Source organism: Heteronotia binoei, chromosome 14 (assembly GCF_032191835.1).
Source record: "Heteronotia binoei isolate CCM8104 ecotype False Entrance Well chromosome 14, APGP_CSIRO_Hbin_v1, whole genome shotgun sequence".
Classification (NCBI taxonomy): Eukaryota; Metazoa; Chordata; class Lepidosauria; order Squamata; family Gekkonidae; genus Heteronotia; species Heteronotia binoei.
In genome coordinates this window covers 13,935,723-13,961,587 of record NC_083236.1, presented here as the reverse complement: position 1 = coordinate 13,961,587, position 25,865 = coordinate 13,935,723, and the positions used below count along the sequence as shown (strand labels likewise).

The window sequence follows — 25,865 nt, the reverse complement described above, 5'->3', positions numbered from 1 at the left end:
AGAGCCTGTGAACTTAGGCAGATCACGAGAGAGAGAGAGAGCAGGAGGGTTGCATCAGTGCTTAGTTCTTGTGACCCTTTCTTACATGCCCAGGGAAAGCTGATCACTGCTTTGGGGTCAGGAAACAATTTTCTCCAGGCCAGTTTGGCCAGGGATCCTGGAGGCATGTATTTTGCCGCCTTCTGGGCATGGAACAGGGGTAACTGGGTGTGTGTAGGGAGGGATATTTTTGAATAGCCCGTATTGTGCAGGGGGTTGGACTAGATGATTCTGGAAGTCCTTTCCAACTCCATGATTCTATGAAAAGCCCTGACTAGCTGAATCTTTGTCAACTTTCAGAAGGCAAGCAGGGTCGGGTACAATTAGTACTTGGATGGGAGACCACCAAGGAAGATAGGTTGCTATGCAGAAGAAGGCTATGGCAAACCATCTCTGTTCGTCTCTTGCCTGGAAAAGCCCTCAGTCCTGGAGTTGTCATGAGTCAGTTGCAACTTGATGGTGCACAATTTTATTGTCTTTACTGTGGAGTTGCCTGATGTGCCCTGTGAGCTCTATGGTCTGAGTCCTCCCATTCATTTTTAAACATCTTATTTTTAGGCATGTAGTAGGCCCAGTATGGATTGGGGCCACATGGAGGGGGTATTCAGCACTGGTGATGGTTTAAAGTAGGGTTGCCAATCCCCAGGTGGGGGCAGGGGATCCCCAGGTCTGGAGGCCCTCCCCCCGCTTCAGGGTCGTCAGAAAGCGGGCAAAGGGGAGGGAAATGTCTGCTGGGAGCTCTATTGTTCCCTATGGAGATTTATTCCCATAGAAAATCATGGAGAATTGATCCACTGGTATCTGGGGCTCTGGGGGGGCTGTTTTTTGGCGTAGAGGCACCAAATTTTCAGTACAGCATCTAGTCCCTCTCCCCAAAATATCCCCCAAGTTTCAAAATGATTGGACTAGGGGGTCCAATTCTATGAGCCCCAAAAGAAAGTGCCCCTATTCTTCATTGTTTCCTATGGAAGGAAGGCGTTGAAAAGGTGTGCTGTCCCTTTAAATGTGATGGCCAGAACTCCCTTTGGAGTTCAATTATGCTGGTCACAGCCTTGATCTTGGCTCTACCCCTAATGTCTCCTGGCTCCACCCCCAAAGCCGCCAGATATTTCTTGAAGTGGACTTGGCAACCCTAGTTTAAAGCGGTCTTCCCCGTAGTCCCAGTCTGAACCAGGCCACTTCACACCTGATTGCTAACATGTACTGAAAATTAAGTTTTAAAAATCATTGGGAGCTCTGAACACCACTAGATGTGCCTCGCTTGACCTGTACAGACTGAGAGATCCGCTCTTTTCAGTCTCACAGCTGTTTTGCCTAAGAAGGAGGCAAATTGCTAAACCAGGGGTGTCGAACTCATTTGTTATAAGGGCCAAATCTAAGATAAATGAGACCTTGAGGGGCCGGGCCATGTCGGGCCGGGCCATGTGTGTACCTATTTAAGATTAGGTAGCAGAGATATACATTTTATAAAGAACACAAACACAAATATATATATATTTTTAAAACTTAAAACATGCTTAAAAAGTTAGCACTCATTGGACTTTAAGGTGCTTTCTTAGTATTTCTCCCATGGGATCCAGGGAACTGGGCAAAGGAAGCTCTGGCTCTTTCTTTCCTTCCTTCCCCAGGGACTGGGGTGGGTGGGAAGTCTCAGTCAGTAGAAGGAAGAGAGGTTTGGCTCAGTAGCTCTGCTGTGTGATTGAGAGAGCCTGGCAAAGCAAGCTATTCCTCCCCACTTCCTCCCCAAGGGAGGAGCCTCAGCCAATGGAGAAAATAGAGGTTTTGCTTTGTAGCTCCTGTGCAGTTGAGCAAGCCTTCTAAAGCAAGCTGTTATGCAGAAGGAAGAAAGAGAGAGGGAGAAGGAAGCAGATGACAGCCGGTTGCTCGGGGGCCTGATAGGAGACCTCCGAGGGCCTGATTTAGCCCCCAAACTGCATGTTTGACACTCGTGTGCTAAACAGTCGTTTCAATCAGATGTCCTGTGTTTTTTCCCCTCCACAGTAAGTACAACTCTGTCCTCTGGGCCTGGACATACAAGACAATGCAATGAAACTGTCAAGTCTTATTGCGTCAATGGTGGAGTGTGCTACTACATCGAAGGCATCAACCAGCTGTCCTGCAGGTAAGCAGAGAGGTTGCTTTCCTTGGCATCCAACAGGGTGGCTGCTGTGTGCAAGATGGGGAGGAGGAGAGACCCTGGCCTGATGGTCCCCTTGGCAGTGGTGCTGGCTGGGAAGCAGAGCGGGCTGAGCTGGAGGCAGTTGTGGTGGCAAGCCTTTAATTTCCATTCTTCTCCGCTTCTTCTGCATCAGCCTTCCTCTGCATCAAAGTGCTGCTTGGTTTATACGGGGTACTTATAAGTAGTCTCTCTGTCCCTTCCTCTTCCAACTGAACAGGAGTTCAACTCATCCCCTCTCTCTTCACAGTGCAGCTTCAGTTAGAACTGTTGCTGTCAGATACAACAAAGAATTTAAGACTTGTCTCCAGAACTTTGAAATACAGTTAAGGCAAGGGGCAGCCCAAAACTGGCCATTTCTTATGCCTTCAGGTATGGAGTGTGCAATGAAAATTAAAGGTAGTCTGTGAAAAATAGAAGTGTTAATAGAGAAGCCACCAACTGAATGTACTGTGGAGAGTGATCAGGGGGCAATTCAGACATGCTGAACAATCCATTTTAGCAATCAGTTGCTCGTAGATTTTTTCCCCTGTTCTGCACTCCCTCTAGTGGTCAATTCAATATTACACAGGCTTGTTTTCAGCCTCTCTCCCTGCAGATTTAAATTGCAGATTTTGATGTTTGGACATAAATCTGTGTAATAATGAATTGCCTACTATAGGAAACAAAATACTTGCAGAACAGAAAAAAAAAGAACTTCAAAACAACAAGATCTGATCAGCGAGTAAAATCAGACTGCAGAAAAGCCCAGTAAGATCATGTTGCAAAAGTGGGTTGAAAGTTGATTATTCAACTTGTGTGAGTACACCCTGAATTGCTTAGAAAGTTGAAGAATAAGAATAAGAAGAATTGCAGATTTATACCCCGCCCTTCTCCCTGAATTAGAGACTCAGAGCGGCTTACAATCTCCTATATCTTCTCCCCCCACAACAGACACCCTGTGAGGTGGGTGGGGCTGAGAGGGCTCTCACAGCAGCTGCCCTTTCAAGGACAACTCCCACGAGAGCTATGGCTGACCCAAGGCCATTCCAGCAGATGCAAGTGGAGGAGTGGGGAATCAAACCTGGTTCTCCCAGATAAGAGTCCACACACTTAACCACTACACCAAACTGGCTCTACTGACCGGTTACAGACCTTTGGCAGGACAACATGTGTGTGGATTGTCCTCTGAGGGCTTATTAAATGTTATAAGGGGCATGAGTCAAGTTGGGGGATTCCCCACACAACCCACAACAATACAGTCACATATTTACAAAAAGCCCTGTCGCTCACTGTGGCTCTGAGAGCTGGGAGTGGGGGGGCAAGAGGAGGGACTTCAGATTTCCCTCCTGCACCATTTTTGCCATGGAAACAGCTTCATGCCCCTTCCTACATGTCCTCAATCACATCACTCCAGAACAAGTAGAGTTGAGAAAAGGGCAAACAGGGACCTCCCTGTGGCTGTTTCTGGTAGTGAAAATGGCATGAGAGGGAAGCCCAGAACTTATGCTCCTCACCAAGTGTGCAGAGCCACACCATGTAGCAGAGCACTTTGTAAACATGCGATTGTGCATGTGTGGTTATGATTCTCGTCAGGAGACTCCTCACATGACTTGTGTCTCTTGTAACATTCAGTTAGCCTTGACGGTTTCTGCAGTTGTATCATGCAGAGGAGAGAAAGGGCAATTTTACCTCATTCACCAGGACGCCCCTTGCTCTCTGCCAATATGTGGGCTTGTGTGCATATGCACATGTTCAGTTTCCATAGGCAGGCCAAACAATTCTACTTAGTTCCTAGGATCTCAAGAATGTTCTTGGCCTGCTCCCTTCTCTGCATCACGTGTAGGTCACAGACAGCGGGCCAGCAAAGTTCTCTTAGTGATTTCTGCTAACCTCTGGGGTCCATGTGGGTTAGAATCCCAGAAGAAAGGGTCATGACTTAGTGACATTGCTTTGTATGCAGAATACCTCTGGTTCAGTCTCTGGTATCTCCAGTGACAGAATCTCAGGTAACGGGAGTTGGGGAAGTCCCTTCTCGGCCAGAGGCCTGGCAGAGCTGCTGCCAGTGAGAATAGTCAGTGCTGAGCCAGACTGACCAGCGCTCTGACTCAGGATAAGGCAGCTTCGGAGATGTCCCTCAGCCAAGCTGTAGTCTCTGAGGTTAAGAATTTAAGCTTAGAATTTTGACCACAAGCATAGGCAGCTTTAAAAGGAGATTGGATAGATTCATGGAAGAGAGGTTTACCTGTGGTTGCTAGTCATGGCTATTAAAGGGGTCCTCCGTGTTCAGAGGCAGTCAGTACCAGGAGGCACCCTCAGGGGAAGGCCTTGGCCTCTTGGTCCTGTTCCTGGCCCTCCAGCGGAACTGGTTGGCCTGGCCATTGTGTGAGACACTGTGCTGGGCTAGATGGACCGTGGTCTGATCCAGTAGGGCTCTTCCTAGGTTCTCGGCCAGGATCTTGGTGAATGAACTTGAGCAAGCTGCCCTTGAGGAGGCCGTGAACTGAGATGTGGGTATGAAGTGTATACCCACTGCTGTGTGCTCTGCTTTACTGAATTAATTTTATGACACTGAGGTGCTTGTCGGCCTTTGGCACTTATGCCCTGCAACCTCTTGTCCAGGAGATGGGCGGAGAGACGGCAGAAACAAGCATCCTTAATTTTGGTTGACTTATGAGTTGCAGTCCAAGCAGCAGGCAGTGGCCTCCAGCCGGGTGTCAAGAAGGCAGGCTGACTCCCGGCAGGCAGAGGGAAGAGGAAGCAGAGCCAGTCTTGCAGGGGGCCTTCAACCTTTGTGCAGACAACATGGCGGCTGCTTGTGGGATTAGAAGGTCGTGTGTGGTGTGGTTACATCAGCTGGGAGTGTACAGTCTGTACTTCCGAAAGGAACAAAGTGAGCCGGTGTGGTAAAACAGGGGCAAGAATTTCTCAGCTGTTTCCCAAAGAGCTCACCATTTAGTTGGGGTGTCTATTTAGGTGGGTAAGAGCCTCGTGGCACAGAATGGTAAAGCTGCAATACTGCAGTCTGAACTCTCTGCGCACGATCTGAGTTCGATCCCGGCGGAAGCTGGTTTCAGGTAGCCGGCTCAGGTTGACTCAGCCTTCCATCCTTCCGAGGTCTGTCAAATGAGTACCCAGCTTGCTGGGGGAAAAGTGTGGATGACTGGGGAAGGCAATGGCAAACCATCCCGTAAAAAGTCTGCCGTGAAAACGTTGTGAGAGCAGTGTCACCCCAGAGTCAGAAACGACTGGTGCTTGCACAGGGGACTACCTTGACCTCTTTATTTCGTTGGGCATGGTGGTCTCTGGGCTGCTTGTCATCTGGAGCAAGCCTGCCAGCTGGCCAGAAGAAGGACACTGGCCCCTGCCTCCTCCTGGCCGGTAAAAAGAAGCTGGATGTGCAGACATCAGCAGGTGGAACTTCTCATGGTGTGGTGCCCCAGCATGGATCACCTGCTGATTGCTGCTGTTAAAGGGACTGCTGGTGGAGCTGGTGCAAATGCTGGCAACTTGGTATTTGCGGAGATGGTGAGAGAGGACAAATTCTGATTTTAGGTTGCTATTTATTTTTTGACCATCAGGATAGTTGTTCTTGAGGCAGACACTGGATGTGTGGGGGCCAAGGTTAAGGGATGTTTGGTACATTTGAAAGGTAATTAAAGATGCGGAAATAACGTTAGAGCAAGAGTTCCCAATGTGGCACTTGCCGACATCTTTCCTGGGACTCATCCAGTGTTTTTAGAAAGTGGGTGGGGCCTTTGGGGGGCTTTTGCTCATCAGGGCATTTGTTTGGCGACTGCAGATTTTAAAAAATGTTTCAGCAGCATCTGTCACCACAGTATTGGTTTTTATTCAGTCTCTCACTTCTCTTTTTAAAAACTTATCCCCTTCTCTCCTGTGCTTGGGCTTCCTTAATGTTGTATATGTGTGCATGGCTCTGCTTACTGCAGCAACCATTTTGTGGTTGGCTCCACCTCCCATGGCAGCCATTTTGTAGTTGCACCAATCACCCCATGTCGAATTCTAAAGGTACCCATGCCCCCCCCCCCCGAAGGTTGGGGAACCTGGTGTTAGAGTGGTGACAACGTATCTTCTCATTCTAGTGTCCTCATAGCTGCAATATAGCATTTTGGGGCATGAAACTGGAAATATTTTTAGAAGAAAACTTTTTGTGACACCAAAAAAGTAGTGAATATAGAGTTAAAATTCTGGGAGGGGGGGCGTGGAAACAGCACATCACCAAATTAGGCAGCACAACACAGACTATGTTTCTTTCCAGTGTCACTTACAACATAGATAAAATACATAGGATAAAATACATAAACAATATAAAACTGAAAATTTAAAATCGCAACTCAGGACTTCTAGTAAACTTAATCAAATTAACTCCTAAGTGGGCTTGTCTTCAACTGCCTTCTAGAGATGGAAAGTGAGGTGTATCTCTCCGGGGAGGTTCTTCCATCATTGTGGGGCTGCAGGAGGGCCTCTCCCTTACCAAATATAGGGCTTTAAAAGTCAAACCCCACATCTTTCCTATTCCAGAGAGTAATCAGGGTCCTGACAGTGTTGTCATCAACCAGGTGAAAAAATCCCTAAGCTCTGATAGGAAACCATCAGGATCTATCCTATTGGGTCCAAGATATGACTCCTGTTAGTTTATTATCATTAAGAAAGTAATAAATCCCTCTGTCCAGATAAAATGGCTGTACAAAAAACCACTGTCCTGAAGGCACTGTCCTGAACTAAGGCCGTGATCTAACATGTCATCCTCTTTCATCCCACACCTGTGGCTTCTAACTCTTTCCCATTAAGGTGGGGCACTATTACTTTATTTTTGTTATTCTTTTCTGCACCTTTTCAAGCTTAATATTTTTGTTTTGGAGGTGTGATGATTATATGCAGTGCTGTAGATGAAGGCACCGTTCTGATTTCCTTGGCAGGGGTTGTTCCTGGGCTTGTTCTCAGGGACCGGGAGAGCTCTGCTTTCTGAATGCTCAGCAGCTGCTGCCGCCATTTTGCAGTTGCAGTTGAAGCAAGGACTGTTATTCCTTCCCGCCATGCTGCTATCTTGTCTGATATTCAGAGAGCCAGTGTAGAATGACCCGGCCTGTAGCCTGACTAATTTCTATCCCTTTGGAGTTAATACAGCTGATCTGGTCAAATCAAAGTTTAGGGGAAAGGGCTGCATGGATTTACAGTATGTTTACAGAGATGTACACAAGTGCCATGTTTGTTTTTAATCTAATGATTTTTTTGACCCAGTAGTCTTGGACGCAACTGGTCTAGCAAATCCCACCCTCTGTTTCTATCCTCAAATAGAAGCCATTGCTCCCAGAAATTCAGACACAGTCAGAGAAATACCAGGATCCATTTTAGTGAGCAGGGAAGACACAGCAACAAGGGAAACATCAGAAACTATCTCCAGCTGTATTCACAAATTATCTCTACATGTATCCAGTTTGGTGTAGTGGTTAAGAGTGGCAGACTCTAATCTGGAGAACTGGGTTTGATTCCCCACTCTTCCACGTAAAGCCAGCTGAGCGACCTTGGGCCAGACCAGTTCTCTCAAAGCTCTCTCAGTCCCACCTACCTCATAGGGTGTCTGTTGTGGAGAGACAAAGGGAAAGAAGATTGAAGCCACTCTGAGACGCCTCTGGGAGGTGAAGGGTGGGGTATAAATCCAGTCTCTTCTTCACGGTCTGGAGACCAATCCTGTAAGGAAAGGTTGATGGATCTTGGTATGTTTAGCCTGGAGAGGAGACAACTGAGAGATATGATAACCATCTTTAGGTACTTGAAGTGCTGTCATATAATGGATGATGCGGAGTTTGTTTTCTGTTGCCCCAGAAAGTCAGACCAGAACCAGATTCTGTGACTGTAGGCAGATCATGAGAGGGAGGGTAGGAAAGGTTGGATCAGTGCTTCGTTCTTGTGCTGATCACCACTTTAGGGTCAGGAAGCAATTTCTCTCCAGGCCAGTTTGGCCAGAGATCCTGGAGGCCTTTTAACCATCTTCTGGGCTTGGAGCTGGGGTCAGTGGGTGTTTGTGGGGAAGGCACTTATGAATTTCCTGCATTGTGCAGGGGTTGGGCTAGATGATCCTGGAGGTCCCTTCCAATTATATGATTCTATTCTTCTTCTTCTCAAAGGGGCAACCAACATGCAGTTTCACCCTCAGACTCTCATGCACAAAATATATTGAATTAGGATACTCCTCAAAACATACAAGTAAAGGGGAAAGCATTTAGCCTAGTTGAAAGAAAAGCCCTCCTCAGACATGTTGTACAGTGTACGTTAGGTGTTTATTATAGGAGAACTATATCCTACCTTTCTGCTTTAACAAAACACCCAAGGTGGTTTTGCAGCCACATAGAATATAACTGCAGTAAAACATGAGTATTAAAACAAATCAGATCACCATATAAAAGGAGGAGCAGCGACCAGTAATCATCAGTAAAATCAGTGCAAAAATAGGAAAGGAAAGATCCCCTGTGCGAGCACCAGTCGTTTCCGACTCTGGGGTGACGTTGCTTTCACAACGTTTTCACGGCAGACTTCTTACGGGGTGGTTTGCCATTGCCTTCCCCAGTCATCTACACTTTCCCCCCAGCAAGCTGGGGACTCATTTTACCAACCTTGGAAGGATGGAAGGCTGAGTCAACCTGGAGCCGGCTACCTGAAAACCTAGCTTCCGCCGGGGATCGAACTCAGGTCGTGAGCAGAGCTTAGGACTGCAGTACTGCAGCTTTAACACTCTGCGCCATGGGGCTCTTTGCAAAAGTAATAACCATATTAAAGGCCCTCAGAAACTATCAGCAGACCTCAGGTCTTGAGCAGGTGCAGAAGGTTAGAGGAAGTCCTTCCGGCCCTGTGTTCCCAGGCTATTCCAGGCTCTCAGTCAAAGGTGTTGGCCAGGATATCTGACCTCAGCAGTTTGAATTGGGCCCAGAAATGAAATTGGAACTACTGCAGAAGATACAGTGCTGGCCCTATGTATATGTGTGCCATGACCTACCCCAGCTAGGAGCCTCACTGCCCCATATAACACATTTTTAGTACATCCTTCAGAGGTAGCCCCTTATAAATTGAGTTGCAGGAGTCTAGCCAGGTTCTTAGTGTTCCTGGCCAGAGGTACTTTCTCCAGAAAAAGCTGGCATACTTGATTATGACACCATTCTGTCTGAATTAATTCCAGAAAGTTCCCACTGGCCACCCACACTATTGATATGGTTTAGAGATCCTGGGCTTCTTGTATCATGGGAAATGGAGTCCTCATCTGAGAACAGACTCTCAGCCCCTGCAGGTGTATCGTTCTCTTTGCCTCTCTTGCTGCCCTCACAGGAAAGGAGGGAGCGGCAAAGGGTTTCAAAAGTTGCTTCAACGCCCAGGATGGTTCTCAGAATAAGAAGACATAGTTACAGATGATGCCAAGGGATCTGGACTTTGTCAATAACATCCCAAGCCTTGGAACAGGTGGCAGTCTACATAGTGTGGGTCAGTCATCCCGACTCCACCGCTTCCTCCAAAGGGGGAAGTGGTTAGACTCCTATTCACACCATTTAGATTACAGCCTGCCCTTAGTTCTGGGGTACTCTCTCCAACCTCAAGGGAACTACAAGGGCTCAGTCTCGACCGTTTGAAGACCAGAATGTTATTTGTCATGGTAGTCACTCAGCATCATGGAACGTGTAGTGCCCATGCATGGATAGATAGCCAAATTCTGGAGCTGGTCCAGCTGATATTGAGTAACTTTTGTCAGTGTTTCCCCTCTGGAAGCCAGAAATCCCATCCAAAAATATTTTTGACCATATTATCATCAACAGCTGGGCTCAACTAAGGGTGTTCCAGGAAGCATGAATAAGGCTCCTTAGACTTGTGAGCCTGGATCTGCCCCCTGTTGTATGCATGCTAGTTATAAACAACAGCCTTAAGCCTTTGTTTCGGCCTTTGCAGCTTCTTGTTGAGGGCTCTTTTAGTAGCGTGTGACTTGCAGGTGTATGTTCTTGGCTGCAGCTTTATGCCAGGTGATTTCTTCAGTGTTGCCTCTTATCATTGCCGCTTCTGCTGTGCCTTAGGCTGCAGTTCTGGTTTGTTTTGTTTTGTTTTGTTTTATGTCACCCACATATGGTTTGTTTTGTTATGTCACCCACCTGGTTCTGTTGCTTCCCCACAAACATGTTTTCTAGCACAGGGGTTTTGGTCCTGTATGCACCTTTTCTTAGGGCATCCTGTGTTAGGCCTCCACTGAAAGTACTCACTGTTTCTCAGGAACATTTTTTGGCGGAGTAAGAAGAAAACTTGCATTCCTCTTTTGATAGGTTTGAGCAATGCTTGTAAGCATATCTCTCTCTCTCTCTCTCTCTCTCTCTCTCATATGACCCTTTTTGCCCTCACTGGCATCATCACATAGTCAAAGAGGATTGGCTGCGTATTCCAGTGATGTCATTCCCTTCACTGGGCGATCGCGGATTAGCTGGGACCCCCCATGTGTCGCATCCTGGAAACATAGTTTCTTCTCAGCTGACCTTTCCTCCAATGATGCTTGGTGTTGCAGTGTTGTCCCATTCCCAACATGTCTGGGAGCTCCCAATATGCCAAGTCATGGAAGGGAATAGAAGCGGTATTGTGAGGGAAACATTATGTCAAACATTATGTGGACAGAACAAGATTAAAGAAGTCCATATTTTCACTATCAGAATATTTGGGGCGGGTCTCTTCTCCCCCAAGAAACCTTTAGCAAAATGGGAGGCTGTTTCGTATAACTCTAGATAGTCTCAGCTTGAAGCCCCCAAGCACCCTGGTTCTTTTAGATGGCCAGGCTTCCTATGGAAATCTCTGGGACTCTTGCTTTCCTTCCCCCTTGTTAGGTGGCCACAGGGCACGTCAGCTGCTTGAGGCCACTTTGATGCTAGCCAAACATTCACAACTGGCATTGCATGTGGCTCATTCGGTGGCTCCATGGGTGCAAAACAAACATTTTGCCTGAGGAAGAAGGCATGCCATGGAAGAGCCCTGAGTTTGATGATGATGATGCCAGAGGGAGAGAAAGCAGATGCACATGCCTGGTTGCTAAGGCTGCTGTTGTCGCTTTTGAGGCTGAGACTGCTTTGGGATAGAACTGGATGCCTGTTTGCTTGCCATCTGCTCAGGGTGTTTTATAATCAGTAATAGTAATCTCCACTGTTCTCCTCCCCAAAGGAAGCTCACTGACCTCTGCTTGTGGAAAGGGAGATGTGAAAAACAAAGCAAAATGCAACACTTGAGCATATTTTTGATCCCTCCCATATGCTCCATCCAAATAGACTTGTAAAAATGCCATAAAGCATGGCTGGTTTTACTGTTATATCCCATCCCTTTCAGTAGCTATTTTTTGTTCTTGGGCTTTTCCACATTCTTATTTTCCTCACTTGCAATTTCCCATTTCTTTTGGTTCTCCCCGTTCTGCATGTGTTATGCTCCCTCTAGTGGTCAATTTGATTTTGCACTGCTGTGTGTCTGGCATATCTTCCTGCAGATTTAAACAACAGATTTAAACAATGCTGAATGTAAACTGGTGTGATATTGAATTGACCATTAGAGCAAGCAAAATACATATGGAACAGACCCCTCTTTGAAGAAAAAGCAAGGAAAATGAGAATGTGGGAAAGGCCCTAGTTGCGTCACTTGCTCTCTGAGTTCCACCAGTGGGAGAGGACTCAGTTCTCACCATTTATCTCTGCAATATGCAATGGATGGCTTTATCTAGGGTAGCCACACTATTGGGGGGCACGTGTGGGTGGTGGATTGGCATCTGTGGGAGTTCACCACTTGGTCACCTCTCATCCTGGCATGTCTTTGCTTGTAGTAGTTCTGCAGGCTGCCTGCCTCTTGCTTTTGGAAGAAACAAGGGCTGTTACTGGCTTCTTGTCTAAATCAAAAAGAAAAATAAATTGCATTATTCTTCCTCGGCCAAAATAACTTGATGCACATCTGCACCAAAAGAGCTTTCATAAAGTTTGAAGGACTTCATGTGCCAGTAAAGAGATTTTCAAAGCAAATTTAGACTTTCTTCCCAGTCAAAACATCTGTGTTTCTGAAGGAAAAGAGCTTTAGTGACCACTGAAATTCTTCTGGGGCTCTGCACCGCCAGAACCATTTAAACTGATGTAGATTTCTAGAAGTATCCCCCCCCCCCTTACGAACCTTTCCATCTTCCTTTTTTATTGCTGAAACCTCAAAATCTGTGATGGTTGCCAGTCTTTTTTTTTTTTTTAAGCATCAGAGCAAATCTATATGGTTTTATGCACTCCACAATTCCATTCTTTGCATTATTTCATGTTCTGCTTAGTGTTTAGTACCCCTCCACTTCCTAGGGTTCTCACCCCTCCCCACACATGTATTTATTATATTGCTGTTAACTCCACAAATCTACTTTTCAGTTCTGGCTGATCTTGCCCTTTCTCAATTATAGGCATGTCTTTAAACAAAAATTGTTTCCCTTCTGATCAAAGACAGTTCTACTTATTTTTATTTCTGCTAATTGATTTTTGACTTTGCAATAATCCCAGGTTCTTCATGATCTTCCCGAGGTTGCTCCCATTTTTGGCACACTGCTAACAATGTATGCACATGTTGAGGTGCTGTATTATTTTAAGACCTTGGTTCACATTCCTAAAGTGAGGTTATGACCAGAAAATGGTGGAACTTTAGTACTGATGGTTCACAGAACCAATGAGTGAGTGAGTGTGACAGATTGAGACCCATGCTTCTTATCATTAAGATCTGGATTTAGGGGAAGTGCCAGTTATTTATTTAATTCAACTTGTAACCCGCCCTCCGGGTTCAAGAAGAACAGATGCTAACAACACAGTTGGGAATGAACAGTGCTGGGGAGAGCCGTTGCGGTGATTTCCACCCATCAGCACTTGGGAGTTAGCCAAAAAGGTATCGGTACTTAGTACCAGTGAGTACTAGCATAAAAAAGCCCCAAGAATGAAGATTAAAATAAAGCCAGATGCTTCAAAGACAACATGGTTTTTGAAGAGGAATTTGAAAGATGCACAGGTAGAAATTCTTTGGGGTGATTCTTTAGAGTCTCTTCTTCATTGTGCATGCCAGGTCAACCAGTTCCAAAGTCACTCTGTTCCAGCTCTTGGATTTGCATCACCATCTTTTCCTCTGGATTTAGGACTCAGGATGGCTCCAGGGCGTCTCCAAGTCTATTGAGGATTCTATAGCTACAGGGCACTCTAGAATCAATGCAGCACTTAAACTGGGAAATAGAAGCCACTTTGCTGAGCAATTGCCCCACCCTCTAGATTTAGCTGTCAAATCCCTCCCTATTTCTGACGTGCTTCTCTTATTGCTTTCTTTGAGGCTGTAAAATAAACATGTCTCAAATGGAAAGCTGGCAATTTGTTTTTATAGTTCAAAGAAGGCTTTTATGCGCTTGAGATTTCCTCGATTTTGAACCATTTGAGATACTATCTTTCCTTATGTTCCCATTTTGGGCTGCATAATGTAACAACAGTCGCTTGTCAGTTTGACAAGAAAGCCCAATTTTGTTGCTTCGCTTAAAAATGAAAGCACGGGGCTTCTAGTATGACTGGAACTTGCACACTGGATGAATTTTGCAAGCAGTGAAATAGAGACACTGAGAATATTATTTTCCGTAGTTTTGTCCACGTTGTCTACCATATGCCAATTGTAGAAGAGGCTTGCCCATCTGTACAATCCGAACTTCTACAAAAATTATTTTGTGTGCAAATGACCACAGCAAATGGAAATTAGATAAGTTAATTATTCATGCAGTAGTGAAATATTTGACACTGCTAAGCCTTTTCCTGCTTTATAGGAGACATTACTTTGGACCCAGAGCATCGTAACTGTGGCTAATAGCATGCCTGTCCTCCCATGATAAAGGGAAGCATCAGGTTCTTAACAAGATCTGCTCTTGCATGAGTTATTTGACTCGAGCTTTTGCAGAATAAAGGGCTTCATGGCTTGTGATGCACGTTAACAGACTCCTCTTTGCTTCTTAACCATGGCAAGACGTACCGCATTTTTGGCTCCATAAGACACACCTGACCATAAGACGCACCTAGTTTTTAGAGGCGTTTGTGTGAATTTAGAGGTGTTTGTGTGAATTTTTTGCAGTATTCGCTCCTTAAGACGCACACACTTTCCCCCCACACTTTTTTTTGGGGGGGGGGGAGTGCGTCTTATGGAGCAAAAAATACGGTATATGAGCCATAAAGAGCCACTCTAATACAGATCTAATATGACTCCTAAAGAGCCTCTTATTTTCTTCTGCTTTGTAGTGCTCTATCCAGAACATGAAGGTTTCCAGCTTCTGGAACAAGCCTGCCCAGTTTCTGTTGCAAATGTGGCCCTCAACCTTGCAGAAAGGAGCAAGGGAAGACTGGGATGTTAGCCCTGGGGCAAGCTGGGCGGAATGCCTCTCTGGGGGCTGGCAGCTCCCCCAGGGTGTACCTGACTTGGGCACGGGATGCAGCGACAACAGTCTTCTAGCAGATCTGCTCCTGTTGCCATCATTGCTGCATCCCAGCTGCAAGTTCAGAGGCCCTGTGATTCTAGCAGTATCACAGAGGCCAGTTACCCTTCAGAGCAGCAACTTGCCAGTAACTTTCCCAGTATGTTAGAAACTGAGTTCAGCCACACCCGTAGCTACAGTGGGGCCCAGGCTTGGCCAGGCCCATCCTTTCAACCCCCCCTTCCAACTGTATGGCCCCTCCATTGGAGAGCCCCCAATCTGCCCCCTTTGCTCACCGCCACTCTGAACAAGTAGCATCATTGCTGCTGGTCTTTCTGCTTTTTTCTCTCCCCTTCCCTAATGCACTTTGCAGAGCAAAATGTGTGCAGAGGAGAATCAAGAGGTCTCTGTCTCTGAGAGAGGGGCACATAAGAAAGGGGTAGGGGGAGCAGAGCTGCTGTGACTGCCCAGGCGAAGGGGGGCTAGCTTGTGGAACTCAAGGCAGCTTATCGTGCTGAGAGCCCAAGGCCACCAAATCCTGCCCCCCCCCCCCAACAACAAATCCTGCTTTGGGCCCCACCAAACATGAAATCCTGGCTATGGCCCAGAGTTCAGCCCCTGGGAGTGAGCACTTATTCTTCTGCATCTTCCTTAGAATGTGCCAGGAAGCCGGCGTGGAGGATCCCACAGCACAAGCTATTGTTGCTTTGACAGACCCAGACAGGCTTTTAGTCGTAGATGGATTAATAGGGGGTGGAGGAACTTGGAGAGACAATGCACAGAGGGATATGGGGTGGCTGTCCAAAGGAAGAACAGAGGAGGACAGGGAAAGTCAAGGAATAACCACTTTTGCATGGAACTGTTGCAGCCAAATGGAACCACTCCTGTGGGAAGTGGCTTAGGTGTAAACGCACCACTAGTTTGGACTGAATCCTGCATCTAAAGATACATAAAAACATACCCAACTGTAGGCCAGTTGGTGAGTCTTGCCCCCTTTCATTTATTTTATTTTACTTCATTTTCAGTTCTTTTCAACGGATGATGATTAAATAGACGCATTTCCCAGTGCTTTTCCGCTTCTTATTTTCCTTGCTTGAGTGTTCCTGTTGCTTTGGGCCACACATTTTGCTCCCTCTAGTGGTTGATTCTCTATTATATTGTGATCTGACATATCATGACGTAATAGAGTTTTAAATCTGTAGGGAGACATAAATATCGAATAATATCGAATCAGAACATGTATGGAACAGAACCCCCACCCTGAAGCAGCAGGAACACACAAGGAAGGGAAATGAGAATGTGCGAAAGCTCACAGTCTTAATATAATAAACTTGTTAGCTAGTTTATTATAATCAGGGGTGGAATTCTAGCAGGAGCTCCTTTGCATATTAGGCCACACAAGGCTCTTTTTTGTAAGCCCTTGGAGGATTGGCTACATCAGAGGGGTGTGGCCTAATATGCAAAGGAGCTCCTGCTAGAATTCCACCCCTGGTTATAATAATGATTTGAAATCCAGCCTTGAACAGTCTTATCATGAGACTGGGAAACTCAGTGCTCATGAGTGCATTATACATCATTTTGATGAAAATCTGAATCAGTAACACAGCACCACAATGCTCCCTAATACTACCCATCTGGATATGGGGTAGTAACTGATATCCTGTTTCTCATGGCTGAAGCCAGTTGAGCGATTTGGCCCTTTAAGTTGACAGGTAACAAGCTTTGGGAAGCCGTGCTTTCCAAGCGGTGGGGCTATTGTGACAGAAAGTGGTTAGCATTTCCCTTTTAACACAGCAAAGCTTAAACTCAGGTATCTTACCCGGTGCTTTAAATTTTTCTTTAATTCATCGCTGTGCACTTTTATTTCTAACCATAGCCTCAAGGATGATGCCAGCCTTGTTCTGTGATTTGTCCCCTTTTCCTCCTCCAGATGTCCAAATGGATTCTTCGGACAGAGATGTTTGGAGAAACTGCCTTTGCGATTGTACATGCCAGATCCTAAGCAAAGTATGTTTGAAGATAAAAATTGCACCGTACTACTTAAAATCTCCCGGGTACAGCGCTGGATTTAGAGTGGCATAGTGAGGGTGTTCTTTTGAGTTAATATCTGGGTTAAGGTTTAGGGCATGCAGGTAAGGGACCCAGGCAAAAAGCACATCAGGAGAGATCTCGGAAAGGAACTAAGTCGCCAACAGAAAGGGCCTCGTTTCAGTCTGTTTGGATGTCATGCTATCTTGTTTCTCTCTTTCTGGTTTTCTTTCTTTCGTTAGGTGTCCGAACGAATTCACAGGGGACCAGTGTCAGAACTTCGCAATGGCCAGCTTCTCCAGTATGTCTCTTTCCACTTCTCTCTTTCTCTGGTTTGTTGTAGCACGCTGTGTGACGCCTTTAAAGCAGCTTTCCCCCAATTTTGGTGCCTTCGCTCTCTTGCTATGTATTGAAGGGGTACTGCTCTCTGCGCTGGTTTGATCATAACGCACTATTGACGTACAGTCTGAGCAAAATGAAGACAGACAAGTGAATCTTCAAGCCTGAACACTTAAAAAAAAAGTTTGTGATCCCATGGCACAAAGAAAGGGACTAGTTTTTCCTGTTAATTAAACACGAGAGCTGTATGTTGTCTATAAAACTGGGTATCCATTGGAAGTCTGCCCCAAAGCTTCTGTGTTTTGAACATGACCAAGTTTCACCCTGAGCACAAACTTTAAGTTCAGCAGACCACTTAAAAGTTGTTGTTGTTTTTTTCAAAAAAATACAGTCGGGTTGGACAAACCAAGCAGTAGGGTTGTCCCAAACTATTGCTGCAGGGTATCAAGTACTGCAAAGCCAGGGCATCTGGGGTTGAGCTGCAGATCCCTTCCGTGGTCCACCTGGGCTGGGAAGCAGCTAGAAGTAATTCCACGAGTCCCCTTGAACTGGCTTTGGGATCCAGCTGCTGAATGCTTCGGTTCAGCTGCTTTTAGAACCAGTCAGTTCACAGGCTTTGCTTTTCAGAAGTCAGGTTCTGACATTCTTAACCCAATACTGAAGCCAGGGAGAATGCCGATAGCACACATTGCCTACTGTGCAAACGTGTGCAACAAGTTCCACATGGGGTTGTGTATCAGGTTGTGCACATGGAATTATGCATATGCAGGGCTCCTTTTTTGTAGCAGGAGCTCCTTTGCATATTAGGCCACACACCCCTGATGTAGCCAATCCTCCAAGAGGTTATAGGGCCTCCTGTAAGCACTTGGAGGATTGGCTACATCAGGGGTGTGTGGCCTAAAATGCAAAGCAGTTCCTGCTACGAAAAAAAGCCCTGTGCAGCATATGCTTCCCGGTTGTGCGCCCCTCCTGCAGAGCAGCAGAGTTGTGCAAGCTTCCACTGCTATGCAGCTTCTTCCAAAAAATGACCTTTGAAGGTAGGATGACAGGCTTAGCCACAAGCCCTGAGGAATCCTGCCCAGAGACATCCTGCGTTCTTTACCTTGACCTCTCTGTGGGTACAGAGTATCTCTTCCTTCCTTCCTCTCCACTTTAATTCTGCATTTCAAAATGGGGAACAACGAGGGCCTGTCTCGGAGGGCTGTTGTGAGGGTAACTGATTTGATATTATATTATAATTAGCAGTGTTGCAAACTATAAATATAAATTAATCCAATAAAAATTAATAATTGAACAATTTCAAGAGAACGCCTTTCTGCTTGGGTCTGTGTGTTTTTGGATGGTATGGTAGTGATATGTGGGAGAGTTTGCGCTAAGCTGCAGTTAGTAGCACCTGTAGAAACCCAGATTAGGACAGATTTGAAGACCAACTCATGTGAAGTTGCAGGAAAAAACCTCTGAGAAATTTGGGGTCAATTCAAAAGGAAATTGAATCCAAATACGAAGCCTTCCGTAGCGTGTTGGGGCAGAGAAAAATCACCTTTAAAATACATTCATGCAACCATGTTCAAATCCACAGCTATGTTCCTGTCAAGGATATTGTCCATTGAATGTCATGCTGGAACTGAAAGAGATGTTTAAGCTTTTAGCCCCATAAGTTTCAACCAATGCTACTTTTGGTCCCTTGGTTGTGTACTGCAAAAATTAAGAAGCACAAGTCACAGTGCAGGAGCAATTGCCTAAAAGGATCTACATGCCTTAAAAAGAGCAGTCTCTTGTGCAGGATTTCGTTTTGAAGACTGCTGCAGGGGTTCTAGTGGTATCGAGCAGGGGAGGGGACTGGGTGCTATCCAGCACCATCAGAAGGCACCAGGGTAGGTGGATCTTTCCTGCCTTCCTCCCAGGAACCCACCAGTGAAAAGCCAATGCTTGAAGAGACCCACATGGATGAAAAGCAATAGCACATGACAGGCAGCTGTTGGAAAAGGAGCAAGACTCTTCCTGTTCCCTCAGCACAGTGGGCCACTGGTATGGGAAGTGGTGTTCCTGGCCTCTCCCCACTCAGGGCGGCTGTTTGTGCAGCACAGCATTTCATCCATGGGGTTGCCCCATCCCCAACCTCCAGCATCATCTTTTCAAGATATGCAGGCAGCGTATCTTGGGAGGAATATGGGAAAGGTGATTTTTATGACATGAAGTTGCATCCACTTTTACTGACTGAATGAAAAGGTGGCCCAATTCAGACAGCTTGTCTTCTCAGACACACTAGTGGCACCTCATTTCTAACGGAGCATCGATTGCATTCGCAGACCTTAGTGACATAATCTCCCATTTCAAACAAATATTCATGCATTTCTTTTGCATATCTCAGTGGTGTGTTTTCTGTTCAATTAACACTGGAAGTGCAACGAGCATAAAATGCAGCAGAAACTAAAAGTAGATCTTTGGTAATAGCTCATGGTTTAAATCTCCAGGCGTAACAGTCACACGCCCACCAAGGCCTTCCAGAAGAAGCCGGTCTTCGGGATGCCTCAAGAGACATGTAGTGATGGAACCACTTGCGCTTCTTGCAGGGAGGGGCTTCCACAGTTCAGGGACAGCAACCAAGAAGGCCCTTGCAAGTTTCCCCACCAAGCAACATTATAGAATCATAGAGTTGGAAGGGATCTCCAGGGTCATCTAGTCCAACCCCCTGCACAATGCAGGAAACTCACAAACACCTCCCCCTAAATTCACAGGATCTTCATTGCTGTCAGATGGCCATCTAGCCTCTGTTTAAAAACCTCTAAGGAAGGAGAGCCCACCACCTCCCAAGGAAGCCTGTTCCACAGAGGAGTTGCTCTAACGGTCAGGAAGTTCTTCCTAATGTTGAGCCGGAAACTCTTTTGATTTAATTTCAACCCATTGGTTCTGGGCCTTCCTTCCAGGGCCACAGAAAGCAATTCCACACCATCCTCTATAGGACAGCCCAAGTACTTGAAGATGGTGATCTATCACCTCTCAGCCGCCTCCTCTCCAGGCTAAACATCCCCAGCTCCTTCAACCTTTCCTCCGAGGACTCAGTCTGCAGACCCCTCACCATCTTGGTCACCCTCCTCTGGACCCGTTCCAGCTTGTCTATATCCTTCTTAAAATGTGGTGCCCAAAACTGAACACAATACTCCAGGTGAGGTCTTACCAGAGCAGAGTAAAGCGATACCATCACATCACGTGAACTGGACACTATACTTCTGTTGATACAGCCCAAAATTGCATTTGCCTTTTTAGCCACCGCATCACACTGTTGACTCATGTTCAGCGTATGATCCACTAAGACCTCTAGATCCTTTTCGCACATACTACCACTAAGACAAGTCTCCCCCATCCTATAACCATGCATTGGATTTTTCCTACCTAAATGCAGAACTTTACATTTCTCCCTGTTAAAATTCATTTTATTGGTTTTAGCCCAGTTTTCCAGCCTGTCAAGGTCATCCTGTATCCTGTTTCTGTCTTTCCTAGGGCAGAGGTTAGTAGATTCATAGGATCACAGAGTCAGAAGGGCCCATACAGGCCATCTAGTCCAACTTCTCAATGCAGGATCAGCCAGCACCTTCCCACCCTTAATTTAGACCTATTATTGCGAGTCCTCTCCTCTGCTGCCCACAGGAAGAGCTCCCTGCCCTCCTCTAAGTGGCAGCACTTAAAATATTTATAGAGAGCAATCATGTCCTCCTTCAACCTCCTTGTCTCCATACTGAACCTTCCCGAGTCCCTCAGCCTTTCCTCATAGGGCTTGGTCTCCAGGCCCCTAATCATCCTTGTTGCTTTCCTCTGCACCCAGCTCCATTCTGTCCACATCCTTCTTGAAGTGAGGCCTCCAGAACTGCACACAATACTCCAGGTGTGGCCTGACCAATGCAGTGTACAGAGGAACTGTGATCTCTTGTGATTTGGATGTTATGTCTGTGTTGATACACCCCACGTCTGCATTACCCTTTTGCGTAGCTGCATCACGCTGGCTGCTCATATTTAACTTACAGTCCACCCGTACCCCAAGATCTTGTTCACACACACTGCTAGTACGTCTCCCCCTGGCCGCGGAAGATCTCAGAACCCAGATAAGTTTATTTGTGGTGTAGTGGTTAGAGTGCTGGATGAGGATCTCCCTGAGAGATCCGGGTTCAGATTCCCACTCAAATCCCCATTCATGCCATGAAATTTCAGTGGGTGACACTCTCAGCCTAACCTCCTTCCGTGGGTTGTTGTGGGGATAAAATAGAGGAGACAGCCCCCTGCTGTGGTTCACTACCCCCTACCTGCTGCACTGACCTCCTTGCCCCCAGCCTCTCCACCCCGTCTGCCATCTTTGCCTGTCTCCTAAACCCAGCGCCCCGCAAGCACACCTCCTCAAACTGGCTCTGGCCCACCTGGCAGAGGAAGAGGAGGAGGAGAGGGACTCCCACTGGCTTGGGGTTCATAGTGGGGACAGCTGCACTCTTTGTGTGATGTTTGTTCATTTCTCAAAACCTCTGGTTGGATACTAGAGAAACTGGAATGCTGGAGTAGAGGGGCGTGCACATGAACGCTTATACCCTTTGTGGGCCTTAAAGGTGCCACTGGACTCAAACTTTGCTCCGTGGGTAATCATATCAAAAGGGTCGGGAACCACCGCTTCAGAGTTCCAAATGAGCCATTTGGCTGGGTGCAGAAACAGACTGGGAGCCAGTGCACTGTGTAGAGCATTAGTTTGATTTGCTTATAATGACTGATTTGCAGATCGTCTTTCCTTTTGGAAACATACCCTTCTGCCACCCACCCACCCACCCACCCACCTGCTTCTTCTCATCACATCTGCTTGGATCTTCATTCTCCTGCATGAAGAAAGGTGCTAAGCGTTACTTTCCTTCAGAGCATTTTTTCTGTAGTTCTGAGAAGTTCTCTGATGAAGGAGATTACTCTACGAGCGCCATAGACTGCATCTTGGAACAGTCAGGCGCTCTGTGTGTATGTCTGTGTACATAAGTGCCTAGTGTAGCTAGGATATTGTTCACTAAATGGAAATGCACCCAGCTCAGGCTTTTATTTGGTAAAGGGCAATTTTCCTCCTTTGCAGTTCCTTCAAGGAAGCCTAGTTAAATTGGCAAGTTTGGTACGTTTCAACAGCTTTCCTCTGAACCTGCTGCAGAGAGAGGAGAAGAAAAGCCCTTATTTTTAGTAAGGCTTTTCCTGCCTGCTTCTATTGAGAGAAATGAGTCAAAAAAAGAACTACAGGGTCTGTGTCTGAGTGCTAGGCTATCCAGACATACATCTGGCTGCCTGGGATGCAAATGCAGAGCGTATGTTCATGTATTTGCTTTCCCTTATCGGTGTGGCTTTTTTTTTGCTGTTCTTAAGATTTTTTTTAAAAAAGCAAACACAAAACCCTTGCCTGCATCTCAGGAAGCGATTTGGAGAACCTTGGAGGAAAAAAAAATGATCGAACTGTTCACCGTGCACAGGGTCTGGGGTATTTTTTTAGCCTTTCCGAACCTCTCTTTCAATTGCCTCATTATTTGGTTGCAGTTCTGCATCCATGCAGGACAGCTGGCCAAGTAGCTGCCAATCATTTGTGCTTTGTCGCGGTGCCCAAGATTACCATGGGATGTCTCTTTCAGAGTAGCCAAGCTGGGATGTCTTGTGTCACTTTTCCACCTGCCCACTCCTCTGACTTTCCCTCTTTTTCTCCACAGCCAGGGACCTTTCTGCTGGTTTTGTTCTATATTTCCTAGCAACACACACTGCTGCAGCCGAGAAACTTTTGGCCCATTTTATTTCGGGTACTTAGGCTCAGAGCTGTGCTCCTCCAAACTCGGACAGCAACAGTACAATCCTGAGCCGAGATTGTCCTTTTGAAGGCCTTTGGAATCCCTCCTGCGTTAAGGCTGTTTCCATACAGTGTACCAACCCCATGTGCAACTTCAGATCTGTTTAACTTTTAATCTCCATCATATGAGTCAATCACCGATCCTAGGGGGAAGCCGGCTGAAGCAGTGCAAAGCCTTCTGAAACAGCTCTGCTTTACAAATGCAGCAATAGCACAGATCTCCTTTAATTTGCTACTCTACGCACTTCAATGATATCTTAATCTGTGTGCTAACTTCCATTTTTGCAACGAAATCTTTCATTATCCTTTCCATTTCCATGATAGCTGCTTTTGATGAAGACTGCCTCCACACAAAGAGGTTCCTTCTGGGGCCTCCACAGAACACCATTTCCTCATTTCCCTTCCAGGTTTTCCCAGGCTTTGCTGTGACTTTCCCCAGACTTGCTTTGGTGAAGTCCTTCTATCCAAGGCTGTCTTGAGGGAAGAGTGGAGGTGAGGGGCGTGGACTTTTGTGCCTCCCCACCCACACCCAGCGCCATTTCTTCTTTGGCTGCCATCCCAGGGGGCCTTTTGCTGTTTCATTAAAAAAATTGCAGTAAATCTATTTCTGCAGTGTTTGAATATGACAGTGATACACACGCTACCAATTTTTTTAAAATTGCAAACCATTTTTAATTAATTTTGGAATTAAATTGTGCAGAATAAAGACGAGGAAGTACAAACATAAATCAAAATTTAATAAAAGGAGAGTAAACAGTAAAAATCAATTACAACTGTTTCCTTAGAAGCAGCATTTCTACCGTCAACGTATAATATCCCCAGATCAGTAGATATCCCAGGAGTAAGGTGGATAAAATATGAAAGAGGTAACTGGGGAGATAAAACAATAGAAGAGAACTGAAAAAATCTTGCCATGGAGGAAAACAGCTGGGAAAAATGAGGCTCATGTTTCATAAGAGGGGGAGGGGGGGCAGAAGTTCCCTAAATACAGCCCTCTCTCTAGACAACACTTTCAGTTTGTCAGTTCAGTTTCATACATTTAGAGAAAATGGTGATTTTTCTAGTCCACCAAATAATTTAGCCATCCGATACCTTCTGTGAAATCAGGGGATATCACTGAGGCATTTATAGGTGCGAAAGAACCACAAATGGGGAAAAGAATGTTGCTCCTAGATTACATTAATATATATACATCCTGCCCAAGTGGGCTTATTAGTTTACAATTCCAGATTGTATGGACACTTGTAACAATGAGAGAATTGTCGTCAATGACAAGGAAAGTCAGACGAGACCATCTCTCTTTTACCAGCCTGCTAACCTTGTACTCTCGTATGTTGCCAAATTGACATTAAAAAAAATCATAGATATGGTCGTGATCACTAATCACCACTCTGTATTGGTCTTAGTTTTTTGCTCCCTTGCTATGAAGGTATTTCATTTTCTCATGTAAAGGCCAAAGTATGTGTTTACCAGTATCACATCACATGACTGAGCATATAACCATAGGGTAGGCACACAAGATCCAGACGCCAGATAGTACAAGAAAGGAAGTTACATCACTTGGGATTTGCATCATGGTGACTTTAGGCAGGTAATGAGAGGGAGGGTAGCAAGGGTTGCATCAGTGCGTAGTTCTCACAGCCCCTTCTTACACACCCAGGGAAATGCCAATCGCCACTGTGGAGTCAGGAAGCAATTTTCTCCAGGCCAGTTTGGCCAGGAATCCTGGAGGGATTTTTTTTGCCATCTTCTAGTCATGGAGAAGGGGTTACTGGGGATGTGGGAGAGGTAGTTGTGAATTTCCTACATTGTGCAGAAGGCTGGACTAGATGACCTTGGAGGTTCCTTCCAATTCTGTGATTATGTGAATTTAAGGTAGTTTTATAAGGGCTTTTCTGCATTCTCATCCTCCTTGCTATAAGTTCCTGTTTCTTTGCGGAGTGGGGAGGTGTCTGTTCTGCACATGTTTTGCTCTCTCTAGTGGTCAATTTCTTGCTTTATATGTAGCATAAAACCTACAGTTTAAATCTGGAAGGAGATATGCTGGACATTAACCAATGTAATAACAAATTGGCCACTAGAGGGAGCAAAACATATGCAGAACAGGAAAAAAAAACCCTGAAGAAACAAACTTAAAGTAGTGTCACTCTAACTAATAAGTGCTGTATTGATGTCAAGCCACTCTCTGGATCATTTGGATCTCTTTGCCAGCCATACAAAGTCCACAGTTCTGAGTCTGGTATCTCATTGTTGCTAGCCAACTCATCAGCTGATGCTTACAATATATTATGGGTCAAAGTAAGGTAGTTCACATGGATGTAATCTAATTTAGGTTTAAGAGTCCAGTAGCATCTTAAAGACTAATAAAATTTGTGACAGGGTATGAGCTTTCGTGAGCCCCTGCTCCACTTCTGCAATGACTCATAAAAGCTCATACTCAACAACATATTTTGTTAGTCTTTAAGGTACTTCTGGACTATTTCTCTTTTCTGCTGCTAGAGACAGATTAACACAGCTGCCCATCTTGATCTGACTTCATGCTGTCTTCTTAGCCATACTGTAGTTTTTGTTGTTTTCTTAAGCATTTCTAAACCTTCACCATAGACTTAAACTAGGGAACTGTTTTGCCCAAGACAGACTATCAGAAATTTCTCAGTAGCGCTGCTGTGCCCCAGGCTTCTCTTTCTCCTGGGCGCAAGGAATCGATTTCCCAACAGTTGCTCCTCAGGTACATTTTGACGTGGGGCTGCCTTCAGTTCCCCACACAGTTTTTGATGCTGTCTTTTAAGAATTACGATGCTGCAGGGGGACCTGGAAGGAGCCCCATGTCAAAATGCGCCTGCAGAGCAACTGGTGTGAAATCCATCAGAGCAACACTATTGAGAAATTGGTCAAAATGTATCCCAATACATGATTACTGGAATCAGCTGCAATGGATAGCAGTTGGGTTCTGTGTTTTGATTTGGTTTCTTTCTTGCAACCAGGCC

At 45.8% G+C, this 25,865-nt stretch overlaps 1 protein-coding gene across 5 annotated transcripts in view; it reads left to right on the top strand.

Moving 5' to 3' along the window:
- Positions 1–25,865, top strand: part of NRG2 (neuregulin 2) — a 277,373-nt gene that overhangs the window by 207,562 nt on the left and 43,946 nt on the right. For 3 of the 5 annotated variants that reach the window (XM_060254104.1, XM_060254107.1, XM_060254105.1), the window contains 2 exons: positions 2,041–2,161; positions 16,937–16,995. In XM_060254104.1, the coding sequence (XP_060110087.1) occupies positions 2,041–2,161; positions 16,937–16,995 (180 nt within the window). Of the gene's footprint in view, positions 1–2,040; positions 2,162–16,596; positions 16,674–16,936; positions 16,996–25,865 lie in introns of all 5 variants that reach the window. The other 2 variants (XM_060254108.1, XM_060254106.1) reach the window with 1 other exon arrangement.